The sequence below is a fragment of the Sapajus apella genome, unplaced genomic scaffold, assembly GCF_009761245.1.
Source record: "Sapajus apella isolate SASKATOON/1434 unplaced genomic scaffold, GSC_monkey_1.0 scaffold138, whole genome shotgun sequence".
In the NCBI taxonomy this organism is placed as follows: domain Eukaryota; kingdom Metazoa; phylum Chordata; class Mammalia; order Primates; family Cebidae; genus Sapajus; species Sapajus apella.
The window spans coordinates 933,936-952,056 of NW_022437078.1; the positions used below are offsets into that span (position 1 = coordinate 933,936).

Below are 18,121 nucleotides of genomic sequence, written 5' to 3' on the forward strand. Positions count from 1 at the left end.
TGAGACGGAGTTTCGCTCTTGTTACCCAGGCTGGAGTGCAATGGCGCGATCTCGGCTCACCGCAACCTCTGCCTCCTGGGTTCAGGCAATTCTCCTGCCTCAGCCTCCTGAGTAGCTGGGATTACAGGCACGTGCCACCATGCCCAGCTAATTTTTTGTAGTTTTAGTAGAGATGGGGTTTCACCATGTTGACCAGGATGGTCTCGACCTCTTGACCTCGTGATCCACCCGCCTCGGCCTCCCAAAGTGCTGGGATTACAGGCTTGAGCCACCGCGCCCGGCAAAAATAAAATTTTTTAATACCCTTAAAAAAAAAATGGACTAAGTGGCTCACACTTGGAATCCTAGCACTTTGGGAAGCTGAGGTGGGCGGATCACATGAGGTCAGGCATTCGAGACCAGCTTGGCTAACATGGCGAAACTCTATCTCTACTAAAAATAAAAAAAGTTAGCTGGATGCGGTGGCCTGTAATCCCTGTGATCCCAGCTACTTGGGAGGCTGAGGTGGGCGAATCCCTTGAACCCAGGAGGTTGCAGTGAGCCGAGATCGTGCCATTGCACTCCCGCCTGGGTGACAAAAGCGAAATTCTGTCTCAAAAAACAAAACAAAGCAAAACCCAAAAAAACCCCAGAGGCAAGGTCTTGCTGTGTTGCCTAGGCTGATCTTGAATTCCTGGCCTCAAACAATCCTACTATCATGGACTCCCAAAGTGATGGCATTGCAGGCGTGAGCCACCATACTTGGTCAAAGAGCCTAATTTAAAAATAACGCTAGCCATCAGTGTTTATCATGGGCTAGACATTGTATGATGTACTATATCAATTATTTATTAAGAATTAAGTACTTATTATCCTCCTCATTCCATAAGTAATAATACCTAAAATTTATTGAGCCCTGCATCAGGTTAAGTATTTTACTTGCATTTGAGCTTGTTTAGAAGGCTATGAGGTAATTACTATTACTCTATTTACTGATGGGAATACTGAGACCCAGAAAGTTTTTTGACTTCCCCAAGACCATTCACCTAGTAAATTAGAGTTAGGATTTAGACCCAGGTCTGCTTGACTCTATAGCCTCAGCTCTCATCACCTGGCTTAAATTCATTAGGAAAATATGCCTGCATACATCATGTATCCTAATTTTGTGCTTTTCAGTTAAGACATTGGAACCTAAATGTGGATGGCAAAGGTATAGATTTTGTTAGGTATTTTGATGGCATTAATCTTGATATTAGGATATGAGGTAGTGAACTCGAGGTAAAAATGATACACTAGAAAAATAGATTTGTTTGAGTCTTTTGTCTGAATTGCTCGAAGACTAAAAACAAAGGCTTTGTTTGCCAAGTAAATCATCCAAGTTGCGTATTTGTGTGAGAATATGCCAATATACAACGACTTTGAGCATGTAAGTCTGAGTTAAATGTTTACTCAGTATCCACCTACCAGACATTGTTCTTAGTGCTAGAATACAAAGAATGTCGGACTTGTCCTTTAAATGCTCAACATCTGTACACTTGGTACAATAACTCATTCTATTATAGCCACTTATGATAGTACAGTAATCCAAGTCATTGCTGTATGGCTGGCAAGAACAAAGTATTAAGACAATGCGAGAATCAGTATCGGAGAAGGGATTAGGTGATGTTTCATAATGAAGTGATATTTGAGCTAGAACTTAAAACAGAATAAGCATTTCATTCAGGAGATAATAAGGCAGGAGAAAACAATTTGAGTAAAGGCTTGTTCAGGGAACAAGGAACATCTCTATGGCTAGGCCATAAGGGCAGGTTGGGTATAGATTATGAAAGGCCTTCTATGTGTTGCTAAAGAGTTTGGACTCTGTATTGTGGCCAGTAGGGAAATACCAAAGTTTGCTGTGTCAACTTTTTATTTGGATATACCTAGACATATACAAAAGTAGACAATATGGTGAACCTCCATGTATCTGTCACCCAACTTCAACATTTACTACTCATGGCCAATCTTATCTGTAACCTCTACTCTCCCTCATCATATTTTCAAACACTCTCCCCCAGGTTCAAGTGACCTTCCTGCCTCAGCCTTCTGAGTAGCTGGGATTACAGACATGTGCCCAGCTAATTTTGTATTTTTAGTAGAGACGGAGTTTCTCCATGTTGGTCAGGCTGGTCTCAAACTCCTGACATCAGGTTATCTGCCTGGCCCAGTAACATTCATTTTAATTTACTGCTGCAAGGTTTGCTCACTATCCATCCACTGTTATTTATTGACTATATATTCTAATTAGATTGGAGAAGAGGTAAAGCATTTGAGAGCTATTTCAGGGGAGGCATCTGTAAGACTTGGTAACTAGCTCTGGCAGGATGAAAATGATTGGGAAGTTGAAGATAAACTCTGGCACACCATTCAAGAATTATTTTATTTAATGATATAGGGAAGTAGCAGATGCTGGGGAAGTAGCAGAAGATGGGAACGGTAGAATGACTAGTTGTATATTATTAAAGCAGTTGAATTGTGGAGGAAGAGGTCAAGGAATAATGAATTTGGGATTTTCATCATCAACTCTCAGCCCATTAGTTTGGCATTCAAAGACAACCACTCTAGCCTCAATGACCTTTCCAATATTTTCCCATACCTAACAAATTCTGACTCAGTCACACGTCTGCCCTTACTTCTCAACTCTGTAGCTCTGCATAGATGATATATTTGTTGTTGCCCATTCCTCTGACAATTAGTGTATTAGTCCATTTCACACTGCTATAAAGATACTACCTGAGACTGAGTAACTCATAAACAAAAGAGATTTGATTGACTCATAGTTCTGCATGGCTGAGGATTCCTCGGGAGACGTAAAATCATGGCAGAGGGAAATGGGAAGCAGCACCTTTTTCACAAGGCAGCAGGAGAGAGAGACAACGTAGGGAAACTCCCACTTTTAAATCATTCAGATCTCTTGAGAACTCCCTCACTACAGCATGGGGGAAACTTCCTCAATGATCCAGTTACCTCCCACCAGGTCCCTCCCTCAACATGTATAGATTGCAATTGAAGATGAGATTTGCAGGGAGCCAAACCATATCAATTAGGATGTTGTTCAAGATTCACCTGAAGTCACCTCTGAAATCCTCTGCTGTTTCCTGTATTTTAGTTATGTAGGTTTATATTGTCTCTTAATTGTTTTATGTATTTGTCTTAGTTACTCAACAAAGTTGGGCAATCTTACAGGTCAGATCAGAGAGCTATTATGTCTTCTCTAAATCTTTGTTAGGAGTGGTTGACTTAAGAAGACAGTATTATTGGCCAGTCAGGACAAGAAATCTTGAGTTAATATCTATTAACTCTTTGACTTGTATGTGTTTACTTTGTCTCTTGTTATCCTCCAATAAACTGGCTCTTTGTGTTGTTTAAAAGTAGTCTCTATTAATGAGTACCTCTAGAATATTTCCACTTGTGATCCTTAAATTGTTTTCATCAAAATGGAGATGATAATGGTTCAGAAGATACGTAAACTCTACAAAAAGGTTGTGTCTATTGTTTTATAGGCTTCTTTCATTTCACAGTGTTTTACCTCAATCATATATCCACACAAGTGCTTCTCTTGACATTTCTCGAAAATGGGAGAGGAAGAATAAAATTGTTTATCCACCACAACTGCCTGGAGAACCTCGGAGACCAGCGGTAAGTTTGTGGGCAGAACTAATCTCTTAATCCTGGTAGTGCTCTTACTCTTAAAGTGATAAGTAATGATTCATTATTCTATGTTAAAAAAATAAAAATTATATAACAGTTGGCTCTAATTGACATAGAAGATGTAATAGATTTATCTCTTCGATAGTTGTGAAAGATTGTAATTCTTTACCTAATTGTTTGTCTTTACTTAACCTCCTGGATAGGGACCTTAACTTTAAAACTAAGCTAAGAGTTTAAGGCATACTGATTTTTGACTCTGAGAGGCTTACTCATGAGTTCTTAATGATGGAGCATGTGGAGTTGGCAAGAATGACTTAAACTACTGACCAGTGTTTAAATTATGTATGTGATTTTCCAGTGCTATATATTTGAGTATAGACACACTGTTTTTTTTTTTTTTTTCTTTTTCTGGTTTGAAGTTAATCTTTGGGTTCCTACTGGAGATTTATCTTTATCTGTACAGAATAAACAAATAACTTTTCAACTTCTGTGTTTTGTCAGGACATCACAACTTGAAAGATTTGTCAGTCTAGGCTATTAAGTTTGACCTCATTTTGTTTATTTATTTTATTTTTATTATTATTATTTTTTTGAGGCAGAGTCTTGCTCTGTCACCCAGGATGGAGGGTAGTGGCGTGATCTTGGCTCACTGCAACCTCCACCTCCCAAGTTCAAGTGATTTTCCTGTCTCAGCTTCCTGAGTAGCCGGGATTACAGATGCCTACCATGCCACCGAGCTAATTTTTCTATTTTTAGTAGAGACAGGGTTTTGCCATGTTGGCCGGGCTCGTCTCCATTTTGTAATTAACCAAAATTTACTAAATGAAATGTTACCTAATTGCACAAATACCGTAAATAAAAAATTTCCTGTAACTAATGAACTTTTTTTGCTTCTTAATTAAGCTCTTTGAAATTCAGGTATTAATTGAAAATAATAATATTTGTCGAATCCAGAATCTAACAGCACACTTATATTGTGTGGTCCTAATATTTTTAGATATTAAAAAGATGTGCTTTAGGATATACTCCAAGTGGCAAAATTCAAATAGTTGATAGTATGTGATCTGCTTAACTCTAGCAAATGATGAACACTATCAGTCTAGTAATTTGTGTGTTATATTTAATAAACTATTTTGATTAACTTTTTTATATCATTTATTTTTCTTATACAAGAGCCTGTGGGAAGACATTTGATTTGATTTTGTATAGGTATTTTGGAAAACCTTAATTTCTCTATTTTGCACAGATTTTGTTTCAGTAATCCTTTGGGGGACAGATTATGATATTTGGGAAATACTGAACATTTTCTGACTTTAAACATTATTTAGTAAATTAATATTGGTTCGTCAGTTGTACCTGTTATGACTGGTAAGGCTGATATCCTTCATAAATATCTAACTTACTGGAAATAATTTATTCACTGGCCATATAGTTCATAATACTGTGCTATAATGTACAATGTCTCTCAGACTTTACAATCTGCTAGCTACAGCCATGATTAAAATGTTTTATCTCTAGCTGAAAAGAGGGCCAGATAATATCTACCATTCTACCTAATTCTGATCTTCTGCATTAGAATATATAGTCAATGAATAACAGTGGATTGGATAGTGAGCAAACCCTGCAGCAGTAAATTAAAATGAATGTTACTGGGCTGGGCAGATAACCTGATGTTGGGAGTTTGAGACCAGCCTAACCAACATGGAGAAACCCCATCTGTACTAAAAATACAAAATTAGCTGGGCGTGGTGGCACATGCCTGTAATCCCAGCTACTCGGAAGGCTGAGGCAGGAAAAGTCCCTTGAACCTGGGAGGCAGAGGTTGTGGTGAGCGGAGATCATGCCATTGCACCCAGCCTGGGCAACAAGAGCAAAACTCTGTCTCAAAAAAAAAAAAAAATAAATAATAAAAATAATAAAAAAAAAGAATGTTACCAATTTAGAGTTGTTTTAGGCTACTCCTAATATTCTTAAGACTAATTTCCTAGTTTAGCTAGCACTAATTTCCAAAGAGTATAGATTCTTATGTAGATTTTATCTTATGTGGGCTTCATGTAAAGAAAATGGGCCAGAGAGAAATGAAAGGGCTTTCTTTATGATAGTTACACCCTGTTACTTTGGGCTTGAGTTTACTTTTGCAATGTCTTTGAAAAAAGCTATGTTAAATAAATGAAAAGTGTAATAAGACTGTGTCAGAACTCTTTGAGCTACCATTTCTTATTTTTCCACTTTTCCTTCAGTCTCCCAACAACCATTTCTATGTGAGACATATTTTTAATTTATGGATTAATCAGCATATTGGTAATAATACATTAATATAAATCTGAATCTCATAAAGTTCTAGTAAGAATTTCTTTTTTTGAGACAGGGTCTAGCTCTGTTGCCCAGGCTGGAGTAGCATGATCTTGCTTCACTGCAGCCTCCACCTCTGGGCTCCAGTAATTCTTGTGCCTCAGCTTCCCAAGTAGCTGGGATTACAGGCGTGTGCCACCACACCCGGCTAATTTTTGTATTTTTAGTAGAGATGGGGTTTCTCTATGTGTCCAGGATGGTCTGCAACTCCTGGCATCAAGTGATCCACCCACCTTGGGCCTCCCAAAGCCATGGGATTATAGGCATGAGCCACTGCACCTGGCCTGAAACATTTTTTTTTTTTTTTTTTGAGACAGGTTCTCACTCTGTTGCCCAGGCTAGAGTGCAGTTATGCAGTCATGGCTTACTATATCCTTGACCTCCTGGGCTCAAGAGATCTTCCCACCTCAGCCTCCCAAGTAGCTGGGACTGCAGGTACATGCCACCATACCCAGCTAATTTTTATATTTTTAGTAGAGATGAGTTTTTGTCACGTTGCCCAGGCTGGTCTCAAACTTCTGGGCACAAGTGATCTGCCTCCCTTGGCTGGCCTTCCAAAGTGTTGGGATTACAGGTATGAGCCACAGCGCCTGGCCAGAACTTTTATTCCTTTTTCCTCATTCGAATTATTATATGCATTTAAAAATAAATTGATTTATTCCAAAGTTATTGATTTAGACATTTCATAATTTACACATACATTTACTTCATTTGAATAACTATTTTATGTATCCTATCCTCACTGCATCTAATTTACTGTGTAGGTCAGCTTATGGCAGAGATATATAACTAGGCCTTCTGACTTCCAACTTTGTTACTTCATCTATTTGCCTGATACTTATGTACTGAGACTTTGTCTAGTTTATCTTTAGAAAGTGCCCTTAGACATTTCATCTGCCCAAAGTAAATGCTGAGGTTTTTTTTAGTTTTAGAAGAGGATGATTAAGTAACTTTCACTTTTCTTGTAAACACTTCATTCCATTTTGCCATCTTCTGGTCAGGAGTATAATTTTTTATATTTATAAAATTTGAGGGTAATCATACAAAATTAAGGCTTAAAGATATCCTGCCACAAGAATGCACAAATTAAATGGTCTTTTCTATGTGAAAGATTTCATTGAGTGGATTAATTTTTGCAGATTATTATTATCAGTCATGACAGTTCTTTCCTCTGCCTTGCTCCCCAGGACTTATTGCTGAAAATGTAATTAGGCTATTGCTACAGTTTCAGGCTGTCTGCTTCTTTTGCAACTGAAAAGAAATCTGCCACATATTAAAAGATGACCGCTTGAGAAAACTCTGCTCTTTCTGAGACAGAGTTTGAAAATTTCCAGCAGGAGTCAGAGTGTTAGAAAGTTTTGTATTTTTAGTAGAGACGGGTTTTAGTAGAAATGGGTTTAGAAAGTTTTGAAACCTCCTTGCTATAGATTCCCAGAACACATGTTTTCTAATTTTTTTGAAGTGTCAGTATGGCATAGTAGTGGGAAGAAAGTGGGTTTTAGAGTCAATAGGGGAAGTTTTGAAAGTAGACGTGCTAGACATTATATCAGGTATATCATGCTTCTCTGTTCTTTGAATTCTAACTTTGTCTCTTGCAAACCTGTGGTCTTAGACAAGTCACTTGATTTCTCTGATTTTCAGCTTGTATATAAAATATTTCCCCTCTCAACTCATAAAGTTACACTAAATGAAATAGTGAATGTGAAAAGTGCTTTTTGAACTATACATTATAATTAAACAGGACATACCTACCCTTTTAGGAGATAATAAAAGCTAAAACTTGCTGAGAAGTTACCATGTGCCAGGCACTATAAAATAATTTCTTGAAATAGGTTATTTTATTTCCAATTATTGTTTTAAGAGGCAGATACCACTATCTTTTTTTTACAGAAGAGGTTAACTAGCTTGCTCAAGATTATGTAGCTAGTCAATGGCAGAGTTAGGATTGAAATCCAGGCAGTCTGATTCTAGAACCTTTTCTTGACCAAACACCTAGAATATTGCCTTTTCGCATGAAAACACTTATTTTGTCCATTTTGCCATTTTTCTCCAATGAACTTTTTTTTTCTTGTTGTACTTTTTCTTCAGTTCTTTTAATCAGCTAAATTGTTTCAAGATACTTTCATTTAAATCTTTTAGTATTTCTCTGGATAGAAATGTTGCGGGTGTTGACACAAACCAGCCATTGTACAGTTTCTGTTTCTCCCTTAGTAATCTTTTAACATAGTGAGACTTGGGAAAAGTACAACTTTGTGTAGGGGAAAATAATCTTTAAATTCTTAGTAATATTTCTATTTCTTGTGGCAGCATTTTCTGTAGGCCTAGAAAGTAAAAACTTTAATAACAGTATATTTTACTGTCATTTTGTGATAAACGTGCTAAAATTTTCTTTCTGTTCTTTGTTTTCCTATTTGTAAGGAAATCTACCACTGTCGGAGACAAATTAAATACAGCAAAGATAAGATGTGGTATTTGGCAAAATTGGTAAGCTACAATGACTATTACCATATAATAATTTATGAAAGAAGCTATGAATTCCCCTCCCCACACCTCACCCCAGGATTTGAAAAATAAAAAAGATTTATGAGGAATATGATACAATTGGTAGGCCATCAAAAGAATGATTGTTCAGAGATGTATGATTTTTGTTGATTTTCACCTTTTTCTGAGAAACTAAATCATATTGGATAGATAGATACTAAAACAAAGGCATCAGGAATTTGGCTATAACCAGAGAATCCAGGAAACCTGCTTATTTATCTGTAAACTTGATTCAACCTATTTTTAAAATGTTGCTTTTAAGTTTTTTTCCCTAGGAAATGAAATTTATAGATGAGGGAAGAAAAAGGCAGCAAATATGCATGTAATACATTTATCCTATAGGAGAAGGAGATGCCTTTAATGCCTAGTCTAGTTGTTACCAGCCTGTGGTCTTTCTCTGTCATGTTTGCTGACTTTTAATGTTTTTGAAACTGTTACAGTCTAAGTTTTATGGTTAAAATGTTTGTTTCATTTTGACTTAAAGAGAATAGTATCTCCTCTCAAACTTGTTTTCTTCTATTTTGGTTCAATTCAGTGTTTTTACAAGTTATTCAAATTATGTAAGGCTTTCATTGAAAACATTGACTTTGTAAACTAATTTATTTTCTTTTGTCTCTCACCCTTTAATTCTAGATACGAGGAATGTCTATTGACCAGGCTTTGGCTCAGTTGGAATTCAGTGACAAAAAAGGGGCCAAAATAATTAAAGAGGTAAACTTATAAGATTGGGTGTGGTAGGGAATGGGGACCTGGGGAATGCAGCTGACTTGCAGTTATTAGTAAGCTTAGCCTAAATCATGAATTCCCTGAATTTTCTGTTGTAAATACATACTTTATATCATACAGATTTAGGGCGCTCAGTTTATTAAATGTTCATATACCTTAGGAATGTTTTGTGCTTTAGACATTTATTTCCTGAGATGCTTTTTTTTTTTTTTTTTTTTTTTTGAGATGACGTTTTGCTCTTGTTACCCAGGCTGGAGTGCAATGGCGCAATCTCGGCTCACCACAACCTCAGCCTCCTGAGTTCAGGCAATTCTCCTGCCTCAGCCTCACGAGTAGCTGGGACTACAGGCATGCACCACTATGGCCAGCTGATTTTTTGTATTTTTAGTAGAGACAGGGTTTTACCATGTTGACCAGGATGGTCTTGACCTCTTGACCTCGTGATCCACCCGCCTCGGCCTCCCAAAGTGCTGGGATTACAGACGTGAGCCACCGCGCCCGGCCTCCTGAGATGCTTTTATTTCCACCAGATATTTATCTATTTTTTAGTCTTAAGATGTGATAAATCTTATTTTTAATGATTTGGGACTTGGTGCATATATATGTATACATATATGTGTGTATTTGTGTGTATATATGTATGCTTGTGTATGTATATTATTTATTTCTTTATTTCTTTGAGCAAGGCTGAACTTCAAGGTATATTTTTTAGAAGATTTTTTTTTTCCGCATAAAGGAGAGTTTTTATAACTAAATGATTTTGTAACTAAATGGAAAGAGCACTGGACTGGAACTCTAGAGACTTGGACTCTAGTCCTTTCTCTGATATTTTTCTTTTGACCGTGGGCGAGACACTTAATCAGTTTCTATTTTTCTGACCTAAACTATGTGGGATTGGATTAGATGATCCCTAAAGCTCCTTCCAACTCTAAATGTAGCTAATTCACTAGATACAAATGTGCTATGGTAATTGTGATGACTCATTCTAGGAACATGAATATTCTTTTTTTATTACATATATTTTCATTTTTTAATATTCTTGTTTCAAAAAGCTGTATTGATTATTGTTCCTTACCGTCTGTGGATATCAGTATTATTTTCTATATTTTCAGTTAATTCTCACCTAAAGTCAGTTCTAACCTTTCAGTTTAATAGTAATAAATAGTTGAGATTGATAGATTCAGACTTCTAAAAGGTTCCTTTGTAATGCTGTGGTTTTACTATATTTAATTCAATTGAGAATGCATTTACAGGTATTTGTTGTGTACCCAGCCTTGTACTACATTTTTTATCTTTTAAGGAGTAAAAGATCTGGTTTCTGTTATTTCTGACAATTGTCCTATTTTTACAAAAATGTGTTCTGGAGAAAGTTAACTTAATTCAAAATATTTATGGAGAGTAAGTCTGATAATTAACCTCTTCAAGGAAATTACTATGTCAAGTGTGATTTTCTGTACTTGTCTGATGTTAATGGTTACTTTGCATCCAAAGTTTAAGAATTTTTATTTTATTCTAGTTTTTAATTAGATTTTTATTTTCTAGAGGCAGGGTCTTACCCCATTGCCCAGGGCTACAGTACAGTGGCACGATCACAGATCACTACAGCTTTGAATTCCTGAGCTCAAGGGATCTTCATCCTTCAGTTTCCCAAATAGCTGGAACTGCAGGTGTGTCCTACCACGTCCAGCAGTTATTTTTTACTTTTGTAGAGATGAGCTGGTCTTGAACTCCTGGCCTCAAGCATTTCTCCTGCCTCAGCCTCCCAAACTGCTGGGATTATAGACGTGAGCCACCATGCCTGGCTAAGACTTTTCAGTAAGATTAAGCTATTGAGTTTCATGAACTTTTTGTTTGTTTTTTAAGCTAGGGTCTCTGTTGCCCAGGCTGGAGTGCAGTGGTGCAATCTTGGCTCACTGCAACCTCCACCTCCTGGGTTCAAGCGGTCCCTCCAGCCTCAGCCTTCCAAGTAGCTGAGATTAGAAATATGTGCCACTACGCCTGGCTGATTTTTGTATTTTTAGTAGAGGCAGGGTTTTGACATGTTGACCAGGGGGGTCTCAAACTCCTGGCTTCATGTGATCTGCCCATCTTGGCCTCCCAAAGTGCTGGGATCACGGAGGTATGAGCCACCGCATCTGGCCTTGGGAACTTTCTGACAAGTTTCTGACCCAAAGTCATAATGTTCCTTAGCAAGGGTGTTGCTTATAAGTGGCACTATCTCTTCTTAGAGCTTACACGTGTCATTTAAAACTTAGTAGGATGGGCTGTGTTCTATGCATTTACTTTTCTTTTCTTTTCTTTTTTTTTTTGCATTTACAATTCTTGGTCTGAGGAAAGAAAGCTCCCTTCTCCTTTGTACTCTTATCACTTGACATTCTCTTTTTAAAATTGACTATGGAAGCATGTGATTAGTAATCATAGTACAGAGATAATGAGAGATGAGAAACATAATTCCATTTTACTTTAGGGTTAGCCATATAAGTGCTTTTCTTTTTCTTATTTCAGGTTCTCTTAGAAGCACAAGATATGGCAGTGAGAGACCACAATGTGGAATTCAGATCCAATTTATATATAGGTAAGATTTTTAATATTCTTAGCATTAGAAAGTGTCTTCCAATAGTAATGCCATATTTTTAATCTAACAACAGTCTTTAATGTCTAACACCTCAGGACTTGGTTTGTCAGTGAAAATTGCTAGAAATGGCTTATTCTTCAGCTGTATGCATTTTAATTTTAATTAGTTATACATGACAATAACTGTACTGTTTTACTCTTACCTGTTCTGTAATGAGATTGAGATTACAAAGCTAATTGCTAATAATTACTAAATAATAGATACCAAGACTGGTACATAGAGTGGTCCTTTAATTGTAATGTAACAAATAGTATAACATGTTTTTAAAGTTGTCAACTGGAAGGAGGTAAATAAATGATCACAGGTGCATTTTAAAAATCTCTATTTATAATGTGCCAAGCCAGTGCCTAATCCATAAAGGTGTCCTGTAATTTAACCTTCCAGTTATCAAAATGGAAGATCTGTTGAACTATAGAAGCCAAGGGGCCTTGAAAGGCTCTGATGACCCAAATGTGTTTGTTCCACTTTGTTATTACATCCTGAAGCGTTAGCTCTGCTTTTTCATGGTTGTTCCACATCAAATTAAACTAATATAAGTTAAAATGCTTTGGGAAGCATGATGTGCTATACAAAGGTAAGGAATCTTTTTGCTGCAGACCTTCACACAGTTCTTTTCCGAGAAGGAGATAAATGCTTATTAGAAAACTCTCTTGCCCCTTCCCAACACCATGGGAAAGTGGAGCAGTGGTTGGAGTTACTGTTTTTTTCTCACTACAGCAGCAATTACTCCTAACTTCAGCAGTTTTACAATCGGACAAAGATGTTGATGTTGAAGCAAAATTTTCGTAAACCGCTGTACCTACATATAAGCATTATTTTACTTAAAGCTATTTTAAATTCAAGATATGGGGAGGCCGGGTGCAGTGGCTTACGCCTGTAATCCCAGCACTTTGGGAGGCTGAGGCTGGCAGATCACCTGAGGTTGGGAGTTTGAGACCAGCCCGACCAACATGGAGAAACCCTGTCCCTACTAAAAATACAAAATTAGCCGGGCATGATGGCGCATGCCTGTAATCCCAGCTACTCTGGAGACTGAGGCAGGAGAATTGCTTGAACTCGGGAGAGGCAGAGGTTGTGGTGAGCTGAGACTGTGCCATTATACTCCATCCTGGGCAACAGGAGTGAAACTCCATCAGAAAAGAAAAAGAAAAGAAAAGGTGTGGGGAACAACTGCTCTCCAGATGGAGAAGAAAGGGCTGAATCATTACAAGTGGAACTAATTGTATTTTATAATTTTTCAGTATTTAGAGTAAAAAGACATTTAAATTCTACTTTTTCACATAGCCTCTCTGCTGGTTATGTTAAAATCTCAATTCAACTCACCTGGAATTGATGCTGGCCACCACACCTCCTTCTGAAATTCAGATTAGTTGATTTTCAAATGAAATACCATATTTTAAAGCTGAATCTTGCATAATTTTATTCCGATACATGCAGAGATGCAGAGAGAAATCAAAACGACAACTCAGAAGATGCAAGGCCATAGTAGTTAATCATAAGCATTTTCTTTTTCTTTCTTTCTTTTTTTTTTTTTTTTTGAGGTGGAGTCTCGCTTTATCACCCAGGCTGGAGTGCAGTGGCGTGATCTTGGCTCACTGCAACCTCTGCCTCCTGGATTCAAGAGATTATCCTGCGTCAGCCTCCTCAGTAGCTGGGACTACAGGCACTTTGCCACCACACCTGGCTAATTTTTTTTTTTTTTTTTTCTGAGACAGAGTCTCACTCTGTCGCCTAGGCTGGAGTGCAGAGGTGTGATCTTGGTTCACTGCAACCTCTACCTCCCTGGTTAAAAGTAATTACCCTGCCTCAGCCTCCTGAGTTGAGATTACGGGCACAGGCCACTAGGCCCAGCTAATTTTTTTGTATGTTGGTAGAGATGGGGTTTCACCATGTTAGCCAGTCTGGTTTTGAACTCCTGACCTCAGACAATCCACCTGCCTCGGCCTCCCAAAGTACTGGAATTACAGGCGTGAGCCACTGTGCCCAGCCAATCATAAGCATTTTCTTCTGGGAGCATTATGAATAAATAATGCTGGGGGAGGGCTCAGAATCATTGGAAGGGATGAGGAGCAAGACCATTTGCTTAAAACCTCTTACTGATTTTTCCTGCTCTGTGACTCTGAATATCATATCAGATTTAATTGATTTTATGCAGTTTTACAGGAATATGAGATTCTTAGCTGATAGACTTTGTAATGGACTTCAGATCCAAATGAAATACGATTTGTCTTTAAACCTTTTTAAATAACTGTCTTTAAATCCTTTTCAATAATTATAGTAAAGAGAGATAGGCTAAAGAGCTTAATCCTTTTGTTCCAAATGAAGGAACAGGGTCCACTGTTGCCATTAAGCAAAAATATACTTAACCAATCCTACATAAATGGCCCTTTATTTTATCTTATTTTACTTTTAGATATGAGGACTTGCTCTGTCACCTAGGCTGGAGTGCAGTGGTGTGATCACAGCTCACTGCAGCTTTGAATTCCTGGTCTCAAGTCATCCTCCTGCCTCAGCCTCCTGAGTAGTTGGGACTACAGGCATGTGCCAGCACACCTAGCTAATTTAACATTTTTTTTTTATAGAAACAGAGGTCTTGTTTAGATGCCTGTGCTGGTCTTGAACTCCTGGCTTGAAGCAATCCTCTTGCCTCAGCCTCCCAAAGTGTTGGGATTACAGGGATGAGCCACATCGCCTAACCCTTTAATCCAGAGTTTTTGTGCACATTTCTGCTGAAAAATCTCTGCCCTACCTATACTCTCTTTTCATCTACTTCTGTGTTGATCACTTTTCTTAAGTAGGGTGAGCAAGTTTGAATTTATGATTTAAAAAATTTTTATTTACTAAGTATTTTAATGCCTAATTCTATAATCAAAAGAGATGAGTATCCTTAGGAAAAGTATGATGTATCAGACATTTTATCCTGTATTTGCCAAGCTTCTTCAGTAAGAATCATCTTGAGGTTGTTATTTAAAATATAGATTCCCAAGCCTTGGCACAGACCCACTGGACTTGAAACCCCAGTGGAGAGGCCTGGGAAGCTGTTTGTTTAATAAATACACTATTGATTCTTACCCATAAAATATGGGAAACTGATTTATCTTATTGTGTTCTTGGGAAAGGCCTAGACATTTCATTCCATAGACTTCTCTTAGAGTTTTGAAAGACTAGTTACTTATTGGATACTATTTTAGTTCAGCAATGGTTCTTTCAGTACCCTGAAATAAGTATAGGCATTTTAAAGGAAGTGCTTTTTTGATAGCATATATTCTCATTATATGGTAGTTCTTTCAAATGCCTGTCATTGGTCTAAAGCTAATACCTGGTATTACATGACCACAGATTTAGAAAGTTCATTTCCTTTTTAAACTTATGATGACTAATGATGCTGTGAATAGGCCTTGACAAGTGGACATGAACCAATAAAATGTCACTGCTTAGTGATTCTTGGCATCTAAAGTGAATCACTTTAGGGAAAGTGATCGTCTGACATTGTAGATCAGTCTTATTGGCTAAGGGTGATGAAGGTGGGAGGGGAGGGCTTCCTTTTTTCTTTCTTTTTTTTTTTTTTTTTGAGACAGCCTTGCTGTGTTGCCAGGCTGGAGTGCAGTGGCGCGATCTTGGCTCACTGGAACTTCCAACTCCCTGGTTCAAACAATTATCCTGCCTCAGCCTCCCGAGTAACTGAGATTACAGGCATGTGCCACCATGCCCAGCTAATTTTTGTATTTTTAGTAGAGATGGGGTTTCACCATTTTGGCCAGGATAGTCTCGATTTCCTGACCTTACGATCTGCTCGCCTCACCCTCCTAAAGTGCTGGGATTACAGGCATGAGCCACCGTGCCTGGCCAAGGGAGGGCTTCTGATGTTACAATTTCAAGATTTGTATTTACCTAAATACTAATAATATGAAATATTTACTATGTGTATATATATACACACTTATTTATTTATTTTGAGATGGAGTCTCACTCTGCACCCAGGCTAGAGTACAGTGGTGCAATCTCAGCTGAGTGCAACCTCTGCCTCTGGGGTTCAAGCAATTTTTGTGCCTCAGCCTCCCGAATAGCTGGGGCTACCAGCATGTGTCACCATGCCCAGCTAATTTTTATATTTTTAGTAGAGATGGAGTTTCACTATGTTGGCCAGGCTGGTCTCCAACTCCTGACCTCAGGTGATCCACCCGCCTTGGCCTCCCAAAATGCTGGGATTACGGGCATGAGCCACTGCACCTGGCCTGAAAATATGCAGTATTTTAAGTTCATTACACCTGTTAGGCATTATCTGTAGAAAAACACAGGTTTTTCTCATTTTTGAGATATCTTAATGTATTCTTTCATTCAAAAAGTATTTGAGTACTTTCTGTGTGCATACTGTCCACATTAAATAGGTCATATGTTTTGTGTCATTTTAAAACATTTAGCACTCATAGTTCTTTGACAGTAATATTTCTTTGGAAGAATACATACATTGTTCTTCTGAATTATAATAATACCATATACACCATTACTATTACATGTACTTGAAAAACTTTGAAACTTATTTCAGAATTTGAGCAGATTTACCAGAGATCTCTGTATTGAAAAAATGATATTAATTACTAGGTGATGTATTTCAAGATCATTTCTTTTTCTATGGATCGTGAACTTTTGGGGCAATACAAAAAGAGTACAAGTTTGGTTGAGGAGGTGACTTTTACAGATGAAGCACAGATGCCTATAAAGACAGCATATGATTTGAGACCAAAAAGAGTAATACAGACAAATGGTATTGTTGGAGTAGAGAAGAAAAGGTCAATTTGTGTTAGAATAGTTATAGAGACTTTCTAGAAAAAATTGGCATTTGAAGATAGGCTTTTGGGAATCTGGAGCCATGTCCAAGAGAAGAGCAGGTTTTTAAAGCAGGGTAGCCATACATGCAAAGGCACATAGGTTGGAATAAGCAATAATAGTATAATAGTGTGGTACAATGAGGAAAATAGTGTGAAGGAAGTAGGAGGTTGTCCTAGAGTAGATAAAATGGGAAGGGTAGATTGGGCCTATATTCCAGAGAACTGAACATGGCAGGCTGTGCATTTGGTTCAAACTATATCAAAGAGGTTTGGGTAAGAGATTTATGTTATTAAGATTGTGTTTTAAAACTACTAATGGTAAGCAGTAGTTTTGAAATTGTGCTCTGTGGAGTGTCTAGGAGCGGGACCGTTGATACCTTGGTCACCACTATATCCTTGGAGTCCAGGATAGAGCCCCCTACCCAGTTGGAACTCAAAAATGTTGAGTGACTGGCATAGTTTTGGGTCTTCCTTGGCCTGTTTCAGTGAGCTCAGGTAATCTCAGAATCCAGTCAAGGAAAGGACAGAAATTGCTCAGCTGATCAGGCTTGTGGATAATACTCACTTCCTGTAATTCTCTTTTTCTTCCTTGTCTAGCTGAGTCTACCTCAGGGCGAGGCCAGTGCCTGAAACGCATCCGCTACCATGGCAGAGGTTACTTTGGGATCATGGAGAAGGTTTATTGCCATTATTTTGTGAAGTTGGTGGAAGGTCCCCCACCTCCACCTGAGCCACAAAAGACGGCAGTTGACCATGCCAAAGAGTATATTCAGCAACTTCGCAGCCGGACCATCGTTCACACTCTGTGATGGGGAGATTCAGACTCCACAGTGTATATATTTTGCCATTTATTTTCTAAAAATAAAAATTGAAGACAAATGCTTTTTAAGATTTGTCACTGAATTATTGAAACAGTATATAACTGCTAGTATGAATATTTATAAGGCTTTGCCCATCTCTTTTGAGCCTCTGGGCACATTTGTGTGCATTTGTGACTTGGAAGGGGAGATCAGCTTTTTTTTTTTTAAATATCGGACACAATAGAATTTGTAAGTAATACCATAAAGCAGACAAAAAGAAGCATACATATTGAAAAGAGTACACAAAATCATGATGCATAGGACTGTCTGCCTAGGTGATTTAATCAAATAAGCAAAAGATCTATCAGAACTAATAAAAATTATGTGTAAGTTAAAATATTCTACATTCAAACATCAACGGCCAAAACTTGACTAAAAATATAAACCTAACAAGATACAATTCAAAATGAAAATAAAACAAAAATATAAAATACTAGAAATAATTTTAACAAGGGATACATAGGACCTGTAAGAAGAAACTTCAAAACTTTAATGAGGAAATTCTAGGA

The 18,121-nt window shown here is 37.6% G+C and overlaps 1 protein-coding gene across 3 annotated transcripts in view; it reads left to right on the plus strand.

Moving 5' to 3' along the window:
* Positions 1-17,641, plus strand: part of MRPL22 (mitochondrial ribosomal protein L22) — a 29,576-nt gene extending 11,935 nt beyond the window's left edge. Inside the window, exons 3-7 of one of the 3 annotated variants that reach the window (XM_032263809.1) lie at positions 3,522-3,657; positions 8,440-8,505; positions 9,196-9,273; positions 11,794-11,863; positions 17,350-17,641. In XM_032263809.1, the coding sequence (XP_032119700.1) occupies positions 3,522-3,657; positions 8,440-8,505; positions 9,196-9,273; positions 11,794-11,863; positions 17,350-17,561 (562 nt within the window). In that variant the 3' untranslated portion in view covers positions 17,562-17,641. The remainder of the gene's footprint in view (positions 1-3,521; positions 3,658-8,439; positions 8,506-9,195; positions 9,274-11,793; positions 11,864-17,349) is intronic. The other 2 variants (XM_032263810.1, XM_032263811.1) reach the window with 2 other exon arrangements.
* Positions 17,642-18,121: the final 480 nt, after the last annotated feature.